General features: G+C 53.5%; 2 protein-coding genes and 1 long non-coding RNA gene across 3 annotated transcripts; 1 reads left to right on the plus strand and 2 right to left on the minus strand.

Annotated features, from left to right (window-relative positions):
• The first annotated feature begins 1092 nt into the window (after nt 1-1092).
• On the plus strand, nt 1093-7155 carry LOC122372459. Its single transcript, XR_006254899.1, has 3 exons — nt 1093-1395; nt 6371-6507; nt 6854-7155. It is a non-coding gene; the product is annotated as an uncharacterized LOC122372459 (long non-coding RNA).
• Nucleotides 7156-7359: 204 nt separating this feature from the next.
• Nucleotides 7360-21514, minus strand: LOC122371128. Its single transcript, XM_043347624.1, has 7 exons — nt 21235-21514; nt 17738-17861; nt 17271-17401; nt 10828-10937; nt 9416-9688; nt 8396-8617; nt 7360-7840 (listed from the first exon to the last, which is right to left on the minus strand). The coding sequence occupies exons 1-7, from the start codon at nt 21283-21285 to the stop codon at nt 7717-7719; spliced, it is 1035 nt and encodes a 344-aa protein (XP_043203559.1). The 5' UTR covers nt 21286-21514; the 3' UTR covers nt 7360-7716.
• On the minus strand, nt 14659-16382 carry LOC122371775 (iodotyrosine deiodinase 1-like). The gene has a single exon (XM_043348851.1). The coding sequence runs from the start codon at nt 16169-16171 to the stop codon at nt 15305-15307; it is 867 nt and encodes a 288-aa protein (XP_043204786.1). The 5' UTR covers nt 16172-16382; the 3' UTR covers nt 14659-15304.
• Nucleotides 21515-21564: the final 50 nt, after the last annotated feature.

A 21564-nucleotide genomic window follows, 5' to 3' on the forward strand; every position in this document is an offset into this window, starting at 1 on the left:
ACGATTTGGACCAAACTTGGTCAGTGGATAGTACGTAACGTCCTGATTACGATGCACCCAAAATCTAAGCTCGGCCCGCCATATTTACGAAGTTACGGATGTTTCAATTTCAAGGTCATTCGGGAGAGCCCCTGCGATTTCCGTCAAAATTTGTGTACGGACACTCTAGATGCTCCTCATTACGAATATCACAAAATTTAAGCTCGGCCCGCCATATTTACGAAGTTACGGAGGTTTGAATTTCAAGGTCATTTGGGTGAGCCCCTGCGATTTCCGTCAAAATTGGTATACGGACATATTACATCCTCCTCATTACAAATATCATAAAAGTTAAGCTCGGCCCGCCATATTTTTCAAGTTACGGAGTCACAAAGTTACGGAATTTCAAGGTCATTCGGAGAGCCCCTCCGATTTTCGTCAAAATTTGTATGCGGACACACTACATGCTCTTCATCACGAATATCGTAAAAGCTAAGCTCGGCCCGCACTATTTCAAAAGTTAGAGATGTTTGAATTTCAGTGAGTTTCAAACGTCAATAACTTTTGAAATAGTGCGGGCCGAGCTTAGCTTTTACGATATTCGTAATGAGGAGCATGTAATGTGTCCGCATACAAATTTTGACGAAAATCGGAGGGGCTCTCCGAATGACCTTGAAATTCCGTAACTTTGCGACTCCGTAACTTGAAAAATATGGCGGGCCGAGCTTAACTTTTATGATATTTGTAATGAGGAGGATGTAATATGTCCGTATACCAATTTTGACGGAAATCGCAGGGGCTCACCCAAATGACCTTGAAATTCAAACCTCCGTAACTTCGTAAATATGGCGGGCCGAGCTTAAATTTTGTGATATTCGTAATGAGGAGCATCTAGAGTTTCCGTACACAAATTTTGACGGAAATCGCAGGGGCTCTCCCGAATGACCTTGAAATTGAAACATCCGTAACTTCGTAAATATGGCGGGCCAAGCTTAGATTTTGGGTGCATCGTAATCAGGACGTTACGTACTATCCACTGACCAAGTTTGGTCCAAATCGTAGGGGCTCACCTGATTCCGAATCTTAGATTATAGATTAGGATTCACTTACATCTAACTTGACGACCGTGAATCAATGAACACTTTTTATTTGTTGTTTTGTTCTAAAACCTGATAATGTGATCGTAACTTCTAAAAATGAATACTTTTATTTGGCTTGCAACGCATAGGTGCACATGTGCTGACATGACACTGACGCGAATGCGAAGAGGCCGACGAGGCGCTGCTCATGGCTGTATTTTAACTAAGTTAATTTAAATGGCTCAGGGAAAGTTCAAGCTGAAGAAGGCAGGGGCTTCTAAGAAAAAGCAGCAAAATGCTTATAAGAACCAAGCATCGAAGTCAAAGAGGGGCCAAAGTAAGTTATACTAATTACTAACATAGGTCAAGGTAGCATGTGGCATGTTTTGATGCCTACTTGTGCTGCTTCAGTTTTAATGCCTAGTTACCATGAACGGCATCTCGTTCAGTCTGGAAAGTATGGCTTGCAGGTCGACGAGGCGGACTGACCGAAGTTTAAAATCTGCACCAGTCCTTCAAATAGACTACAGAGTCAGAAAATTAGCACCAAAGCCGGCTGAGAGTACACAAAATTGCATCGAACCCACACAAGTGACCAGTTGAAAGCTGCACTGACCTCAATTATTGATATGAGCCACAAGACTGCCCTCTCGGTGGTATGAAAAAAGTGGGATCATCGCATGCATGCATTTTCAGCATTTCTCATAGGTCATTAGCTCTATCGAACACACAAATCTGATAGGCAAGTCATTCACAGCGGATTCGACTATATTTGACCGCGTCCTTGGCTGCGGCAAAGTGGTGGTCACTGGTCCTCAAGGCCTGCCATCAGCCTTGCGCATCTCGCCTCACCTACCACCGAGCGACACCGATAAACACTTACATGAGCCGAGCACATCTCGTTTACGAATGCTGCAAAGTGCAGAATGCAACAAACTCAGATTCTTTCAACACAACTTATTAGCTGCGTCGAGCGTACAGATAAATTGTTCGCATTTGACTGATTGAAGCGGCCGTCGAGCGGTGATTTTCTGGCCCTCCTATCGGCCGTACAAATCTTGAATCCCTCTAATTGGCCGTGCTCATCTCTCTCACTCTACCGCCAGCGCCTCGCAGATCGGAGCGGTGCGTTTCGTGTTGTAATAGTGCAATGTGCGAACTTGCGGGCTTCCCACGTGATTGATGGCACCACAAGCACTGGCAGTCCATCCTGACCATCGCACACTCATTTAGGCCAGAGAGCACAGCACACTGAATTGCCTATGTGATGTCGAACTTTAAAGCTCCAACAGTTTTTTCTCGCTTTTCTTCATCTATCTCGTCTGGTCTGTCATGTCCGTTACTGAGCCCAAGGCCCACTGAGCCATTCCGCACCGCACTTCACTAAATCCGCACTGCACCAGGCCAAATCCGCACCGCACCGCACCAGCCGAACAAGCCCGCACCGACGAGATCTCGTCGAAATTGCCATACTTTGCAGATTGGCATCTCGTAGATGTTTCTATGTGTTTGGTTGTGCTGAATGAGTTATCAAAGCATCATTAGTTGCGATCCCGACTCATTAAAACGTATCGCCACTAGCGCGGCTAGCGGGCCACACGGGACCCAGGGCCTGCCGACAAGGCAGTGCGCTCCGTGACCCGCACGCTAATGTATGTACCGTGACCTGCACGATTCTGCATGTGAATACTCGCGGGTGTTGTTTCTATACCTAAAGCTTGTGAACGAGATACCTGCTTAGCCTGCATACCGAATATTGGTTTTGCTTCGTTTTGATTCATTGTGATATCATTAGCCGACATCTTTTGAACCTGCATAATAGCGTAAAAACTCCCAATATTCCCGGTAAAAACTCCCAACTGAGCCGGTCCCGTAGCTCAGTTGGTAGAGTGCGGGCGCTTGACATTTATGGGCCTCCTGACAGGTATGGTTGCGGTTGGTGCCAGGCCGTAGCCAGGCGAAGTCAGTGAGGGGACCGGCCGTGCGCGGCTATGTGCGCACGTTAAACTTTGGACTCTAAATTCTGCCATAGAACTGGAATTGCGCGATCGGAGGGTAGAGGGCAGGGTCACCGCAACAAGCTTCGCTTAGCGGTGGCTCTGTCCTTGTGAATCCTTCCAATCAAAAGGTTCGGACTAAATTTATAAAAAAATATATATTTTGTCTTAACCCTATTCCTGGCGGGCTCCGCCGGGACAAGAAACTGGCGGGGGGGGGGCCGATTCGGCCCCCCCTGAGATCTCGAGAACGAAGCAAGATAGCGACAAACGGTAAACGGCATCGGATACGCACGGTCAAGATCTACAATTTTTACTAAGGTCATTTTCAGGTCAGGTCAAAGATGACGTCACAGGGGTCGAAAAAGTCAAAATGGCGGCGCTAGATATGGAGAGAGTTTTTCTCGAATAACTTTCGAATTAGTCAAGATAGGAACAAACTAAGGGCATCATCGTGATCCTCTCGTCAATCCGCATCGAATGATATATATGTTGACCTCGCAAGGTCAAGGTCAAAGGTTGACCTCAGGTCACGTGACCTCGAGGTCATCATGTATATCATTCGATGCGTCTTGACGAGCTGAACACAATGAGACCATCCACGCGTCTGTATCTTGTTCCTGTACGGAGTTATTGGCCAAAAACCTTTGGTGACCTTTGATGACGTCACATGACCTCACAGCTGCCCAACAGCAAAACAGACCTCAAGGTAGTGAAGGTTGATCGTATATGAAGTCATGTATGGTATATGGGGCCATTCCGACCCGTTTTAGTGGTAAAAACAGGGAGTTGATTTTTCCCCCATTGACTTATAATGGGGAGGTCGCGAAACTGACCTGACCTTAGGTCACCGATATCAAAATTCCGAGATATACAAATTGCACATACTGGTACCCTAACTAAAGCCTGAAGAGAAGAAATTGATCGGTCAAAAACTCTAGCTCTGGCGTGATTGCAAACTTTTCTGAGGTAGGGTCACCAAACCGCCTCTGGTGACCTGACCTGAGGTCAGATCAACTAAAAATTTTCAGACATGTTGCGTAGAAGCCTTTTAGGAAAAGTCAGAAAATTTGAGCTTCCTAGCTCAACGCGTTTGGGAGAAATAACCAAAAAACCTCAGGGGGGGGGGGCTCCTGAGGCCCCCCCCCGCCAGGAATAGGGTTAAGATAACCAGTAGTTTACCAGTTTTATTTCGCCGGGCCGAAACGGCAACGATTATAGGCTGGTGGGTCCCTAAACACTTAAATGAGCCGGGGCTGGGATGTAACATTTGCACCTTTTTCTGCCTAATGCAAATTATTAATTACCAGTAAAACGCCGTATAGGGTGACAACGGCAGCGAGCGAAAGAGTGAACCCTGCACGTACGAAATTGTGAGGGGTACCTCCAACTGACTTGTGCATGGTACCCTACTAACCGGTCTCTAGCAATGTGCCAAATTGGAACGCAATCGGCCCAGCCGCTCTCGAGATCTGGAAACGGCACCCTGCACGTGCGCACGTGCAAGTTAGGGTCCAACTTACTTTTGTACGGCACCCTACAAACTGGTCCCTAACCGGTTACCAAATATGAGCGCAATCGGTCCAGCCATTCTCAAGATCTGGAATCGACCCCTGCACGTGCGCACGTGCAGCTACACCTTAACTGTGGGACATTGAACTGCATTACCTAGTGGTTGCCTACCTACATGCAAAGTTTCAGCGCAATCGGCCCAGTAGCTGCCGAGATATTGCAATTGTTACAAAACTGGCACCTCTTCGATTTGCACGTGGCACGTGCATAAGGGGTCACCTACAATCCACAATCACATGCATCGAAAATAGTATAATACTTAGTAGAAGGAATCAAGCTACCCTGCAAAAATTTCCGCAAGTAAATCGGTTCAGCGGTTGCTGAGTTATAAGGCTCTCAAAAGCGGCCGGGCCGGACGCTCATACTAAGATTTTAGATTTTTCCGTTATATGGGAAAGACTCAGCTCGCTTCGCTCGCTCCGTAACAAGTTTTCTATCAATCATCGGCCCAATACCTCAATACCCTTAGCGCAATGTAGTGTCGTGCCGTGAAACAAGGCCGGGTTCGGAAGTTCCGGGGCCACGAAAATCGGCAGAGAGGTGTGTTCGAGGCTGGCGGGAGCTAGCAAAGACCGGGCAGCGGAGCAGCACCTGCTCCGGCACATCAGCGTCTTCTCAGCTTACGGCGCAGAGCGCCGCGGGACACCGTTTATCCGGGCACTGCTGGCACGCCGCGGAGTGGAGACAGCCGATTCGGTGCACTTACTGGAGCGAGCGGCCCCGGCGGCCCGCCCTCATCTAGTGCACCGAAACGGCGTCCTCTCGGTCCTCTTTGGCGATGGGGAGCGGCGGCGTGCTCCGGAAGAGTGGCGGCGTGCTCCGGAAGAGTGGCGGCGTGCTCCGGAAGAGTGGCTTGAATAGTGACCTGGACCAATTGTCGCGCCATTGACGCGAGGCCGCACGATGAACCATCCTGGTCAGCGAGCGGGCGTTTGAGGGCAGGGCGGCCGCTTGTTTCGCTCAAAAGTTATGGCGGATAAAAAGCGTCCAATATACACATAGGAGACACCCTGCATGCCAATGGAATGTCCCATAATGAACATAGAAAATCAAAACACAACCGCTCTCCTGAAAAGCGTGGGAAATACGCTTTTCTTCCTTTAAATGGTAGTCTGGAGTCGGAGTTGACAATCATTGGCCTTTAGTCGAAGCTTGTTAGTCGAAATATCTCACGCCCTTTTTTCGACCAGTGGCGTTATACCGCTCATGTTGACAATGACATCGAAGAAATAAGCAGTTGCCGCGGATGGGTTGGATCAGAGCTGGGAATTCTTTAGGTCGTGCTGGTTATTAGGGTCGGACTAATGTGGGCCCACAGTCCACACCGAACACTGGACTGTGTTCAGAGGGTCTTGGGCCCTCTCAGACCGAACTGAGGCCATCTCACAACAGGATCAGACCTCGAAGGCTGCTGTGAGCCCCTTGGACTGCCGGCTGACTTGGCACGGGAAGAGGGCCGTATGAGTTGGGGGCTTTTGTAGAGTATGGTGAGTTCCCTCAGTGCAATGCAATATTTGTTAAGTGTCAAAAAACGTTCAGGCTAAAGAAAAAGACATCGCAATCCGTGACAGTGTGACGAGTGTTTCACTGTGATTTTACTCATGCAGGAATAACCGGAGTCGGGTCGGAGTCGGAGTCGGAGTCGATTTTGGGAAGTCAGAGTGGTAGATTGAGTCAGATTTACTGAAAATCGTCGACTCCGCACTTGGGCAGCTCTTTTTTAACGTTCATATTTATTTTCAGGTTCAGTCATTCCTGCTAAGAAAGCCAACCTTCAACAACAGCAAAAAGTAATGAAGACTCTCACAAAGAAAATAAATGAAAAGGCTGAAAATGATCTAAAGGCAAGATCATATCAGTCTGATGGAAAGTCTTTTAAGGTAAATCATGAGGGAGTGTAAGAGCGAGAGAGATGTGAAATAAAGTGTAATGCTATGCTCTCATGCTTAAAATTCCATCAGTTCAAGTAAAATGTTCTCAGAACAGCCTAACGTCCTTTGGTTTTCTTCACAATGAAGATGTCAAACATGTTATTCCTTCCAATCATTTTTGTCTGACGTGCCAGTCGTTATTTCCTGCATGCGGTTGACTGAGCATATTATTATCTTGAAGACTGCTACCATTATATCTTGATATCTATTATATCTATTATATCTACTATAGCCATTATATCTATTATATCTTAAAAATTTCATTTTTTTTTAACTAGACTCATTTTTGTTGCAGGTGCTTGGGAAAGTGGACACTGTAAAGGATGCCAAAAAAGTGGCGGGGAAAGGCAAGAAAGCGAAAACACAGAAGACTGGCAAGAAAAAGTAGAGGGTATGTGTGATATAGTGCTATATTTGTGTTATATTATCTCATCATCACATCTTGGCCAACATACTTGATTGTGGGAGTACCTACAGTACAGAAACAAAGACCATCACTACGGCATTCATAATTGGATATTCACTTCATTCATCAACATTGACATAAGGAATATTCTTTGAATGTTTGAACTTTGAATACATCAACTTCTGATAAATGACAATGTTTGGAGCTCTTTTATAGTTTTGCATCATTATCCTTCATCATTTATATCATCATCCTATAAATTGTAGCATCATTCCAGTTTAAATTTTACAGGCGCTCACCATGCACATTGCACAATGTCATTTGATTCTCTATCGAAACTTATTTAGCAGGTGTTTTAAGCTGTTTTTGGTATGGGTAAGAAGCACAAAGGTGTATCCATTTTGTGGTTTATTAGCCATGTGTCATCACACTCGTTGGCAGGACTTTGATATTCACACTGCATTGATGCCAGTCTCGTCCTCCTCTGTCAAAAAAGCAGCGCAAATGGAGACTAGGCGGTGTCGATAATCGTTTCGGAAACGCAACAAACTACGCTGTTGGATGAAACTTAAATTTATCTTCTTCGTATCGTTAGGTATCAATGCTGAAGCGTGTAATGCCACCTTCAACGCACAAATCAGGCGACTCTGTCTGAGCCACCCTGAATCACGTCATGACCGGTGGGCCGGCCGGTGCGCGGGCCCGGTGGCCGCCGGGACCGGCCGGTGGCGCCCTCGGAGCGCGGCCCGCTCTCAGGCCGGGTAGCACTGGCAGCGGTCCTCCGGGCAGACGCTCGGGTACCCCAGGCAGTTCTCGTGACAGTAGAGGTCCGACTCGGGCTTCGAGGCGAACTCGCCGATGGCCTTACAGTCCGAACTGTGAACACGGGCACGGGCACGGGCGTGGGTGCAGTCAACACAGGGGGCCTGTGCATTGTGGGGCTTTGGAGTGTAGCTCTGAAAACTATTATCATGTGTTCACTTTAGTGAAAAACAATATCAAATTATTATCTGTATTCAATGTAAACGCGTTGAATACAATTCAACGCGTTTACATTGAATACAGATAAGAATTTGATATTGTTTTTCATTAAAGTGAACATTTGTCAAAATGAACAATATACTATTATCATGTGATGAGATGCACGAAATAATCATTTCCACATTTTTTAAGAGATCACCTTTGGAAGCAGCATCACAATTCGCAATTGCAAACAACCGCATTACTAATAGTTCGCATCAATACCCAAGATAACCATTAACCAACTGATCACGTCCTTCTCGTCGCGTTTTTCAATCATTTCCCTCTCGCCTGCATTTGCCCCGTGCCTTTCGTGCACCATCGCTAAGTGTAAGCAGTCCCCCTCCCCAATCGAAGGCCGGCAGCCCTCTCGCTCCCCTCGCCCATGGCGATTACGCGGCCGGGACTCACGTGCAGATGCACTGGTCGGCCGGGCAGCCGGCCGGCTCGGCCAGGCAGCGGATGCAGCGCTCGGAGGCGTTAGCCTGCAGCCGGAACGGGCCGTGCGGGATGCACGTCTGCGCGCGCACCAGCAGCTGGCCGCTGAGGTCGCTCTGTGTGTCGGAGAGGGCCTCCTGGCCGGCCGCCACCCGGTCCGCGTCCGACTTGGTGTACGCCAGGCGCACGTGCAGGCTGCGGGCGGCAGGGGCGCGCCGGTCAGTCTCAGGACGGCAGGGGCGCCGGTCAGTCACCACAGGACGGCAGGGGCGCCGGTCAGTTACAGGACGGCAGGGGCGCCAGTCAGTCACCACAGGACGGTCAGTCACAGGACGGCAGGGGCGCCGGTCAGTCACCACAGGACGGTAGGGACGCCGGTCAGTCACCACAGGACGTCAGTCACAGGGGCGATGGTCAGTCACCACAGGACGGTAGGGTCGCGCCGGTCAGTCACCACAGGACGGTCAGTCACAGGGGCGATGGTCAGTCACCACAGGACGGTAGGGTCGCGCCGGTCAGTCACCACAGGACGGCAGGGGCGCCGATCAGTCACCACAGGGCGGTCAGTCACAGCGGCGTCAGTCAGTCACCACAGGACGGTCAGGCACAGGGGCGATGGTCAGTCACAGGACGGCAGGGGCGCGCCGGTCAGTCACCACAGGACGGTCAGTCACAGGACGGCAGGGGCGCCGGTCAGTCACAGGACGGTCAGTCACAGAGGCGCCGGTCAGTCACCACAGGACGGTCAGGCACAGGGGCGATGGTCAGTCGCTGATCGGTCATTCGTAGGGCAGCAAGGGTGCGGGTCTGCCTCTGGCTATCTCTCTATCTGGTTTCCTCTCGATGATAGACTCAGCACCTGACACATACGCCAGGCTCGTCAGCTCAATCCTTACGCGCGCCCCGCGACACAGGGTGGCGCTGTTCACTGGTATCTCCGCGACGCCTCCCGCCGACCCCTCTGACGTCCGCCGCCGTCCGTCTGGTCCTCACCTGTTGTGGACGGGTCCGAAGTAGGGCGTGTTGGAGACGATGGCCACGTCGGCGCAGTTGACGAACGTCTCCTGCGGCCCGCAGCCGACCGCCTCCTCTCCGTCCGAGCAGGTGCCCCACGTGTTTCCGGCGTAGTAGGTCCACTGCATGACGCACTGGGTGCACGTCAGGTAGGGCGGCAGCTCCACCTTCCAGCGGAACGTCTCCGACTTTTTGCTGTCCTCCGGGATGACGAAGCGAATTGCCTTGGAGCCGGCCAGTCGCAGCACGTGCCTGAGGGCCGGGCGCGCGCGGCGGTCAGTGACTGCTGTGGCCCACGACAGCGGATAGGTACTATCGAATCTCCGTGTATACATTTTTAGTAGCGGTAGTGGTCCGTCATAACTAGTAAGAACGGCCTATTTTCCAAGGCCGTTAAACGGTGTATGTGGCAGAGCAGCCTGCGGCATTTCACAATTCACATAGTCAGAATCCGTCGTTTACGACTTTTTTCTTTTCGGCTGTGGAACAAAGACGCTAAGTGAATGCTGAGTGGTTAGTCATTAGTGGCTGCTGCTAAATGTTTGTACAGTGAAGATGTAGGTAAAGGTTCAGCGAGATGCTTTTTATTAATTTTTATCGCATCGACGCTTTGCTCGTTGGGCCTCAGAACCTTATTTCCTCTTCCAGCTTACCTACTTTCCATGTCGTTTATTTTTCCAAACATGTTCAAGCCCATCACCGGCAGACTTTGTACCGACTGTACCTACTCGGTCGGTTCACGGTGTCTGTCTGTGGCCGGGTGCGGAGGACCTCGCGCTACTCTGTCGGTTCACCGTGTCTGTCTGTGGGTGAGGAGCGGCCTCGCGCTACTCGGTCGGTTCGCGGCGTCTGTTGGTGCGGAGGACCTCGCGCTACTCTGTCGGTTCGTGGTGTCAGTCGGCGTAGAGGAGCCTGGCCCACAGCTCGACGTCAGAGGTCAGTCACACCCAGTTGACCTTCGGCGTCCGCATCGCATCTTCTCCAATTATCGGCCCGGTGCGAGCTTTTTTATTAGTGACCTCAAACGGGCACGATGTCATTGACCCCGCCAGGCTAGGAGGTAGCTCACTGGCCAGTACCTACCTAATTAAAATTCAACGTCAGTTCCGACGCATTTTTAGTGTTGTCTCAAGACGCTGGCTTAGATGCGTGCGACGTAGGTAGTTATGTTAGTTTACCTGTGAGATAGCCTGTTTTGATAGATGTATTGAGGAGTCGCGGTGCGGTCTCCATCCGCCGTTTGGCTGGTATCTCGGTGTGACTGAAGGGTACTCACTTCTTGCACTCCTGTGTCTCATTGGATTGTTGATGACTGAAGGGTACTCACTTGTTGAGGCACTCCTGTGTCTCACTGGATTGTCGAGCGGGCACAGCGACTGAAGGGTACTCACTTGTTGAGGCACTCCTGTGTGACCGTCTCGTTGGGGTTGTTGAGCGGGCACAGCCGGATGACAAAGTTGCCCTTGTGGTTCGCCGTCAGCTCGGCCTCCACGTCAATGATCTGTAAACAGAGCAGGAGTGATCTTTAAACAGAGCAGGAGTGGTCTGCGAATGGAGCCACTATGATCAATGGACCGAGCCGGTATGATTTGCGATCAGATTTGGATTGACTTGTGAACGCAGCCGGTGTGATCATCTGTGAAAAAGATCGGAATGACCGGTAAAGCGGAATAGAGCCCAAATAATCTGATGATGGAATCAGAGTGACTTGTGAGCCATGCCTCCGGGTCGGCCCTCACCGCTGCGCTGACGTCACAGGCGGCCCACATCGCCTTCGAGCCACCGACCCAGACCGGTGTCATACGGTGTGGGTAGACTGTGCCACTTGACAAATAAGTGAAGAGGCACAGTCTACCGGTACCAGGCGGCTGCTGCCAATGCTGAGCCATAGGAACCCGGTGGATAAAGAGTAGTGGAACATCAATCTGCCCCCGAGTGTAAACGCGGACTGGGAGAGGAAATACGTCCTTTCCCGCCTACCCTGTGGCGCCACCCCTGCCTATTGGTTTCTAACAGGTCCAAATTCCTCAAGCGATTCAAATACCTGAGTTCTGTGTACGTACAGTTAGCACCAGTGGGCAGTAGCGCCTGAGCGCTACTCAGGCGCCACCTGCCCGCATACGGAGAGGACTTATTTTGTAGACCTACTGTACGGTCGAACTGACCAGCATTAGTATTCTTTCGATTACGTGACAAAAGATCGTAAGACAAAAGATCGCATGGAAAAAGATCGTACGAAAATTATCGTAAGATAAAGATCGTATGTTGTAAAAGATCGTACGGTAAAAAGATCGTAAGCAAAAGATCGTAAAGCAATTGATCGTATGCAAAAGATCGTACGAAAATGATCGTAAGATAAAGATCATATGTTGTAAAAGATCGTACGACAAAAAGATCGTAAGCAAAAGATCGTAAAGCAATTGATCGTATGAAAAAGATCGTAGGAAAATGATCGTAAGCTAAATATCGTATGTCGCAAAAGATCGTACGACCAAGGATCGTAAGCAAAAGATCGTAAAGCAATGGATCGTACAAAAAAGATCGTAGGAAAATGATCGTAAGATAAAGATCGTATGTTGTAAAAGATCGTTCGACAAAAGATCGTAACGTTACGTTCGTCAAGTAAATAATCGTATAGAATAGTGTTGTTACGAGCGAGCGAGCGCAGCGAGCGAAGCGAAGTCTTTTGAATATAACGGGAAAATCTCAGAATGAGCGGCCCGGCCCGGCCCGGCCCGGCCCGGCCTGTAACGCTTTTGAGAGGCTTATATCTCAGCAACCGCTGAACCGATTGGCCTGCGGTCTTTTTTGCTGGGTAGCCCCATCCCTTCTTCCCCGTAATTGACTACTTTTGATACATCTCAGTGGCCGTCGTGGCACGTGCCACGTGAGAAGTCAAGGGTGTTCAAGCAGTTTTGCAAAAGTAATGATTTGAGAGGCCCATATCTCAGCAGCGGCTTGAGCGATTGCCTTGCGGTAATTTTTATAGGGTAGCCGCATCCCTTCTACCAAAGGTCGGATACCCTTGATCTATGTGAGTGACCCCCAATGCACGTGCAAAATACAAAAAGAAGAGGTGCCAAATTTGTTCCCATTTCAGTAACTCGGTAATTACATGCCGGTCTTTTAGGGCCCCACGCTGACCTCTGAGGTCCCATGTTGGCCTGTAATGAGTAAGGACCCACATTAGCCTCTGAGAGCCCAACTCGGTCTCTGATGGTCTCAAACTACTGGCCTTTGTAGTTTCCAGGCCCTGTATTGGTCTCTGAGGGCCCTAAACTGGCCTCTACGTGAAAACATACATGGGTGGGTTTCTGAAGATCAGAGGCCAGAGGGCTCACGCAGTCTCCGGCACAGCCTTACGTTGGTCCTGATCGAGATTACTTTACGTCCTGATGGTCCCGCGCAGATTCCCTCATATTTCGACGTTGGGACCCATGAGCCGGTGTGGGTCCTGGGGCTGGCAGAGGCTGATGAAGTCCTTAGGGCTCAGGGCCAGTCTTTTTAGCAGGACTAGGCAGGTTGAGTGAGCCCCAATAGAGCCGTTGCGAAGCCCCGCGGAGTCGCGCGCGGCCCTCAGATACCAATTTTGAAAGCTCGGAACCTGTGGGGGTCTCTAGAGGTCGGTGTACCTACGCTCTCCCGCCGCCACACAACTACGTACTTATATGCGTAAATGTCATAGTCTGAAAATGCTCTCTGGGTTTCACATGCTTGTTCAAAGCAAGAGGTATCTGTACATTTCCGAATTGTTTTATAGTGGTAAGGTCATGAATCCGCGTGCCTGACCTTCCAGTATACCTATGCTACACCGATCCGTCGTCATGGTGCAGTGGCCCGACCGGTGGAAGCACCGTGGGACGGGAAATGGAACTGGTGATTTTGCCTTAAATTGAGCTTAATTATTTCACGTAAGAATGAGATGGACGAAGCATAAGTAATGCCAACTGCGCGGCGCCTCGTGGACGTAAAAAATTAGCCGATCCCCCCCCCCTCCCGGTGACGGATAAATGTTATGTCCCGCGAGTGTGACTTTGGCCCCCCCCCCCCCTTTTGCTAGCGGCTGCGACCGCCAGTGGACTATGGTCGAGCTTACGACGGCCACTTACTACGCGAACACAGAAATTGATAAGCTTTGTATGCGCTGGAGTTGGGCTGCACCATGTGAATAGTGAATACCATATTTTGACTGTACGATCTTTATCTCATACGATCATTTGGCGTACGATCATTTTCCTTGACGATCTTTAGCGAATACGATCTTTTGTCCATACGAGCATTATGCCGTACGATCTTTATCCATTACGACTTTTTGGCATAGATCATTTTCCTTGACGATCTTTAGCGAATACGATTTTTTGTCCATACGATCATTATGTCGTACGATCTTTATCCATTACGACTTTTTGGCATACGATCATTTTCCTTGACGACCTTTAGCGAATACGATCTTTTGTCCATACGAGCATTATGTCGTACGATCTTTATCCATTACGATATTTTGCATACGATCAACTGCCTACGATCTTCTGCCATACGATCTTCTGCTTTACGATCTTTTGTCCGGTTACCTATTCTTTCATAGGAGGTTTATTTCTGTTTAAAGGAAATAGTTCACTTTTTAACATGGGTTTTGAACTGGAATAGCAGTTCCGTAGCCTGGGCTGAGACGAGCATAAATCAGGAGCTTTTACAGCCCAACGATCACCCTAGGCAAAGATATTCTATTTCTCGTCCCGAAAAAGGTGTCTTGCGTTGAGGATGTGTGCCTTGCATATATTCGCATCCAGTATGAAAAGAGCATGGGTACCGAAAATTCTTCAGAAACTAGAGAAATTATCTACGAGAACTCTAGAGAAATTCTCGTACTGATCAATAAGGACATTCAGCAGCAGCAGATCGCCCAAATGCCGGTGGCCGCGATCATTTCTCTAGTTTCTGAAGAATTTTCGGGACCCATGCTCTTTTCATACTGGATCGCCTGTGCCTTACAGAAACTGAAAAGTTCTTCTTATTATCAAAATATAGAAAATAATATTTTGTTATAAATAGGTTTTATTTTCTTTGCTGATCATTTTGAACATAAAAAATCATAAATCCATTGCAAAAAAAAATAATTTCGTGAAAGTGAACTATTTCCTTTAATGGCCCCAGTTTTTTTTGGGGGGGGGGGGGGACTGACGGCGACGCATTCCCCCGTTCCCCGCCCATTTCACGACCCCCATGCGACACGCATCACTTTGTGTTGCTATATATTGTTATTGCCGCAAACTCCGTTCCCGTCTTTTCATGAGCGAAATTGTCTTTTACTCTGGCCACTTCAAACTGAATACAACACATCGAAGACACCTTGGTCCCACGATTCAGGTTTGGACAGCACATGAAATTGACTCGTACAACGTACATGCATGCACACATTCCAGTTCCCGCCTAGCTATAATTAGATATGGCACAAATGAAAAGGCGTGCGACGAAACCACGGGGTCCAATAATAGCTTCCAATAATCCCTTGCTTGACACTTCGCGGATGGCTCGCGGACAAAACCAGATGGCGATACTATCTCCCTTTAGTGTCTGCCGCTGTCGCCGGCCGAGATTCTTATATAACTCTGTCAGCTGGGCGGGATGTGACGGTCGGCCGGCGCGCTGTGCCGCTCCGGCCGCCCCGCTCAGCAGCCGGCCAGCCGCTCAGCAGACGGCCGGTCGCTCAGCAGACGGCCAGCCGCTCAGCAGCCGGCCGCCCCGCTCCGCAGACGGCCAGCCGCTCGGCAGACGGCCAGCCGCTCAGCAGACGGCCGGCCGCTCAGCAGACGGTCAGACGGTCAGCCGCTCAGCAGACGGCCGGCCGCTCAGCAGGCGGCCAGCCGCTCAGCAGACCGCCATGATCTTGTCGAGCGGCTTGCGGCGGAAGTCGGGCACGGTGCAGTCGGCGGCCGGCAGGCCCACCGGCAGCAGCAGCACCAGCTTCTCGTTATCTGGCCGCGCCAGCAGCCGGCGCAGGCGCGGTCCGCAGTTGAGCGGCGTGCTGGTCAGCGTGGCCAGGCCGGCCTGGTGCAGCGCCGCCAGCAGCAGGCCGCACGCCAGGTGGCAGCTGATCTCGTTGTAGTAGGTGGTGAAGCGCTCGCCGCGCTCGTCCACGCCGTACGCGTGCCGGAACGCCAGCACTAGGAAAGGCACCTCGGTGAGGTACTCCTTGCGCCAGTCGGTGCCGATCGGCGCCAGGTCCTGCACCCACTGCGCCCCCATCCGCTTCTCGTAGTTGACGCGCTCCTCGTCCTCGACGATCTGGCGCACGGCCGCCTTCACCTCGGCCGACTCGACGAGCACGAACGTCCAGGGCTCGGTGTGCGCGCCGCTGGGCGCCGTGCCGGCCGCGCGGATGGCCGCCTCCACGGCAGCGCGCGGCACCGGCTCGCGGCTGAAGTGGCGCACCGATCGGCGTCCGTTCAGCTCGCGGTAGAACTGCTCGGCGCGGCGCACCATCTCGTCGGCGCCGAGCCGCGCCGGCCGGTACGGCACGCGCGCCGCCGTCTTCTCGGCCGGCGGCGGCGGCGCGGGGTCGACGGCGGACTCCGAGACGGACTCGTCCCTCCAGGGCGCCGGGCGGGCGGCGGCGGTGCGCGCGCGGCGCCGCTCCAACAGCAGGTGCACCACGGCCGCGGCCAGCGCCGCCAGCAGCACCGGCTGCCAGTAGGCCGCCAGAAACGGGAAATGGCTCCCCAGAGAGAACGCCATGGCTGTCCGGCCGGTCACAGGTCGCGATCACAGCCCTCGGGCCACCAGTTCTCCCGGCCACTCTGGCCCCGGGACTCTGAGCTGTGCGGTCTGTCGCAATGGACTGAGATCCTTCAGTTGCGCACGGGTCCGGACGGCGGCCCGCCCGCTCCGGCTGCCGGCTCTCACACGAGTGGCGGCCACACCAGCGTCCGCTAATGACCCGCGGCCGGCTGCGGCCTACTGACCCGGCGGCGCCCGTCGGCGGCCGTTGCGTCACCACGTACCGGCGCAGCACGGTGGCCCCTCCCGATCCGGGGGGGCCGGGGGGGGGGGGCGGCTCCCCGCGCCGGCCCTTCACTACTAACACGGCTCCGCGAGCACGCCCTCGCCGCCGATATCTCGGCTCTCGAGCGCCGCCGGACCCGACATTGACCTTGATAGGAGGCGACGCTAGATAACCCAGTTGAACCGCACGCATTCATGTTTTTTCCTCCTTTATCGTAAAAAGAAGCTTCACAATTGTAAATAAATGGTGTGCGTGCGATCTTTCGTGCCTTTTTCAGAAGAAAGTCTTTAAGACAATGATATTCTACACTCTACTTAAAAAAATATGTAAAACTTTTAACATAGTAAATCCCGCGTATATACGACCTAGCTCAAAGCCACTGAGGCCAACACTTACCTATAAATCAGTAGGTCAGAACACACTGATACGTGATACACGACTTAATTGCTCAGTTGTTTGATGCATCTACATGTTCCCAATGCATCATAACGGGTCCAGCGCGCACTCGGGTATTATGTCTTCATTAAAAATCCTTATTTGGTTTGATGGGTGGTATATTATAAATGACCTGACGGCCCGTTGTGGTGTCTCCAGAACTGATCTGACCGGTTGTGCTGTGTGACCTGACCCGGCGTAGTGTCTCCAGAACTGACCTGACCGGGTGTGCTGTGTGACCTGATCGGGTGTGTTGTGTGACCTGGCCCGTCGTAGTGTCTCCAGAACTGACCTGACCGGGTGTGTTGTGTGACCTGGTCCGGTGTAGTGTCTCCAGAACTGACCTGACCGGTTGTGTTGTGTGACCTGGCCCGGCGTAGTGTCTCCATAACTGACCTGGCCGGGCGCGTATCGGCGCGTGATGACCCCGTTGGCGAACTCGCCGCCGGCCTCGTGCGGCCGCGGCGTCTCGGAGGCGTAGTTGTCGCCGCAGACGCCGCATTTGCCGCCGTTCTGCTCGTACTGAACTGCGGGCAGACGGCCGGTGCCGTCACGGTCAGACGCTGACATGGAACAGACGACCGCCGCTGGCCGGCTCAGTGGGTATGGCGGATGACCTGCCGCCGGCCCTGACGGTGACCCGTATTGTGGCCCGGTGACCCGTATTGTGGCGGGGCCACACTGCACAGTGTGCCGGGATGAGACATTCGGTAAATGATCTGTGTGCGACACGTGCACGGACCACGGACTACCCCCTCCCCCCCCCCCCGTAAACACAGTCCAATGGTATACTCAGCCCATGTGGGGCGATTTTCTCAGCTGGCAGGGGCCGGCTGGCCGCTCGCGCGGCGCCGGGGACTGACCGACGAATCCTCCGCAGTAGAGTTCGTTGTCGTTGTAGTTGACCGGCCCCTTGAAGCCGAACCGCCAGAGCGCGTTGCGCGCTGGCGGGTCCATCAGTCTGCCATGGCCAGCAGCGTGCCGCACCTGAAACGCGCCACCTCACTGTGAACACAGATCCCGGCCAACGAGCGCCACATCTGACAGCGCCGCGCAGTGTCATCGTCGTCATCGTTACCTAATGAAAGCTCTTGAATGCAGTCCATATCCACCATATACCTACCGTAGATATGCATCCTAATTGACGTTACAAAATACAAAGGTCTTTAACATAACGACATTTTGTCGGCATTTGGTCGCCCAATCAGTGTTCTACAATCAGCCGTGTTCGGTCGGGCCCGCTCACTCTGCGGACCGGTGTCTGTCTGTCTGTCGGGACCTGGGGGCGGCCGGCGGCCCATCCCAGCCCTGGGGCGGGGCCGGTGGAGCGGTTATTGAACCGGCGCGGCGCCCAGCGACCGGGCCGGGCCGTTCCGAGTATTGGACAGCGTGTGCGTCTGTCGCGCGGCCCCTTTCTGAGCCGAGCACCCCGACCTCACGGCTGGCACCGCGGTAGGATATATGGCCTGGAGGGTAGGACCGGGGCGGCGCGCAGCGACTGCTCGTGGCAAAGTCGCTCCTCTGCCCTCTCTAGGAGAGCTGGAGAAGTCATCAGTGAACGGAGGAGTTACCGGAAGGGGATTTTAGGTTCCTTAGAACGAAGTTCTGGAATGTATTACGTAGTAATCGTCGCTTAGGAACTAAATATTTGAAAAACGATACCAGACCGGGCTGCATCACTCTTCTTATACTTGCGTAAAAGGACTACCTGCCTAGCTATTTTTACGAGTAGCTGTGCTATTTGTGCTAGAGAGAAAAGGCAATGTGGCGTCAACTATCGTTCGAGGTCGGTCACAACAACTGACAATATGTTTGACGGCAATGTATCCCCCATTACAACCGGCTCCGTCCCACGCCACGATGGTGTATGATGCTTGGGTCGGCCTCGGCAGGTTGGCAGCTCGCTCCTTTCCGAGTCTTCCTTGTCGGGTGGCCCTGGAGGCCGGTGATGCAGGCTGACGGGCGGGGAGGGGTGTCCGGGCAGCGGGGCGGGGAGGGGTGTTCGGGCAGCGCGCCCTCTGCGTCTGTCCTGCCCGGAACCAGTCCCGCCGCCCCGGCAGAGCGATGGCTGATCGCTCGGAGATACGGCCCTCTGAGAAACGATCTGGCCGGCGCCGGGCGGTGCAGGGCGAGTGTTGGTTGTTGTCCGCCGCCAGATGACCAGATAACGACCCGAGTGTACCGACCAAGCGACGCAATCGGACACCCTCCGGCCGCGCCGAGCGAGTGTGCGCCGCGCTGCGCAGTCAACAGCCGAGAGGGGCGCAGCATTCCAGCGGACGGCAGCCGGCGGAGAGTCGGCCTCGCTACACTGGCGTCTGCCCCGACCCAAATGGCCGTGCAAAGGCACAGTGGAAGGAAGGACCCATCTATTCGGGTCGGGTGGTCCGAGAGTAACCACTGGCGGGTCAGGGGATGGGGAGGAGCTGTTTCGGGACCTGGGACCTGGGAAGTCTATAAGGTAACCACTGGCGGGTCAGGGGATGGGAGAGGAGCTGTTTCGGGACCTGGGACCTGGGAAGTCTATAAGATAACCACTGGCGGGTCAGGGGATGGGAGAGGAGCTGTTTCGGGACCTGGGACCTGGGAAGTCTATAAGATAACCACTGGCGCGTCAGGGGATGGGGAGGAGCTGTTTCGGGACCTGGGACCTGGGAAGTCTATAAGGTAACCACTGGCGGGTCAGGGGATGGGAGAGGAGCTGTTTCGGGACCTGGGACCTGGGAAGTCTATAAGGTAACCACTGGCGGGTCAGGGGATGGGGAGGAGCTGTTTCGGGACCTGGGAAGTCTCTGAGGGCCGAAAATGGCTTCTCACACAGCCCCTCGATGTCCCATCCAATGATGTCGATTTGACGACACGTCAGAAGGAAGCCTGTCCTCCTACCCTCAAAAATAAGAGCAGGAAATGGTTCAGCAAGGTGATATGAGCACAAAACTGCGGATAATTTCTTCATAGGGGTGTTGAGGCTCCCACAAAGTGACATTGAAGTTTCGCAACCCCCCCCCCCCCCACACACACTTTCTGTGACGTTCCTACGCCCATGATAGGGCGGAACCAACCAATTGTTATTAAATGCCGGTTGAACGGTCCCCGGACCCAGCCGGGCGCGCCGGTCCTGAGCGGGCTGTCGGTCTGTCCGTGTCGGTCTGATCGCGCCGGACCTGAGCGGTCTGCCGGTCTGATCGCGCCGGCCCTGAGCGGGTTGTCGGTCTGTCGGTCTGATCGCGCCGGACCTGGGCGGGCTGTCGGTCTGTGTCCGAGTGCGCCGGACTGAGCGGTCTGTGTTCGGTCGTCCAGCGGCGGATATGTGGCCTATTAACGGCGTCCTCTGTCGGTTCGAGCAGCTGACGGGGCCGGCGCGGCCGACACGGAGCCCGCTGTACCGCCGCGGGGCCGAGCTGACATTGAGGGCGGCGCTCGGACCGCAGAGGCCGCTGACCTTAGACAGCCCGCCCGCCGGCAGCGCCGGCCACCTCCGGGCGCGCTGCCGGAGCTGCAGCTCGACTCAGTGCTCAGCGGACGGCGGACCCATCAACGACTGCGCCCACCCTCCCAAGAGTATTGTGTGACTGACAGAGCTCTTCCGTAAGAGTTACGGATGTCTCTTCTACACACAGTGTGGCCGTCCTGCTGAAGTTTGAGCTTCCCCGCGACTTTCCCACTAAAAATGAGCCATCAACCGTATCGTCCGGCCGCTCTGCCGCAGGGCGTGAGACCCCTCGCACCCTTGGTTGCAATGCAATCGCGAGAGCATACGCTGAAACAGGCACGCTCTCACATTTCAAAATCCATGGATTTCGGAGGAGCATAACCTGTCATATGACGCCTTACATTGCTCACCGACGTAAACAGATACGGAAACTGAACTTGTCAAATGTACACGGTAAATCCGAAGTTCTCACGTTTGAATCAGCTCCTTGTGCGGCCTACGTTTTGGAGATATATCACGAAAACCCTCGGCGCTATCCCTCGAGGCCGTCTGTCCCACTCTGCGCCCATCTTTTCCCGCTGAGCCCGTCTGTCCCGCTGAACTGCCTGCCCCACTGGATCCATCTGTCCCATTGAATGCTCTGTCTCGCTGAATCCGTCTGTTCCTCTGAGCCGGCCTGTCCCATCTGTCCCACTGAGTACGTTTGTCTCACAGAGCGCAGATACCGTATGCCTCCTGAGCCCGTCTCCCACCAATCCCGGCTGTCCCACTGACCCCGTCTGCTCCACTGCTGACCCCATCTGAGCCCGTTTGTCCCATCTGTCCCAGTGGTCGCGGAGCCCGTCTGTCCCATCTGTCCCGGTGGGCGCGGAGCCCGTCTGTCCCATCCGTCCCAGTGGTCGCGGAGCCCGTCTCTGTCCCACTCACCAGGCAGACAGAGAGCAGCAGCAGCGGGAGGACGGCGGAGGCCGGCGGCATGACGACGCACCTGGAGCGGAGGCGCAGACTGAGCGCGGTACCGGCGGTCGGCCGGTGCGCCGCCCGCCACCGGCCGCTGACCGCCGGCGGCGCCACACCGGCACCGGCACCGCCACACCGGCACAGGCACCTGACGAGCGGCGACGGGCCGGGTCCGGCACCGACACCTGACGAGCGGCCACGGGCCGGGTCCGCAGAGAGACGCCGCGCTCGGCCGACGGTCACAGGGCCACATGAGTCACCTAATGGCCCAGTCCAGTGCGGCCCGGAACAGGGGAG

This window comes from Amphibalanus amphitrite, unplaced genomic scaffold, assembly GCF_019059575.1.
Source record: "Amphibalanus amphitrite isolate SeventyFive unplaced genomic scaffold, NRLGWU_Aamphi_draft 000000F_arrow, whole genome shotgun sequence".
NCBI lineage: Eukaryota > Metazoa > Arthropoda > Thecostraca > Balanomorpha > Balanidae > Amphibalanus > Amphibalanus amphitrite.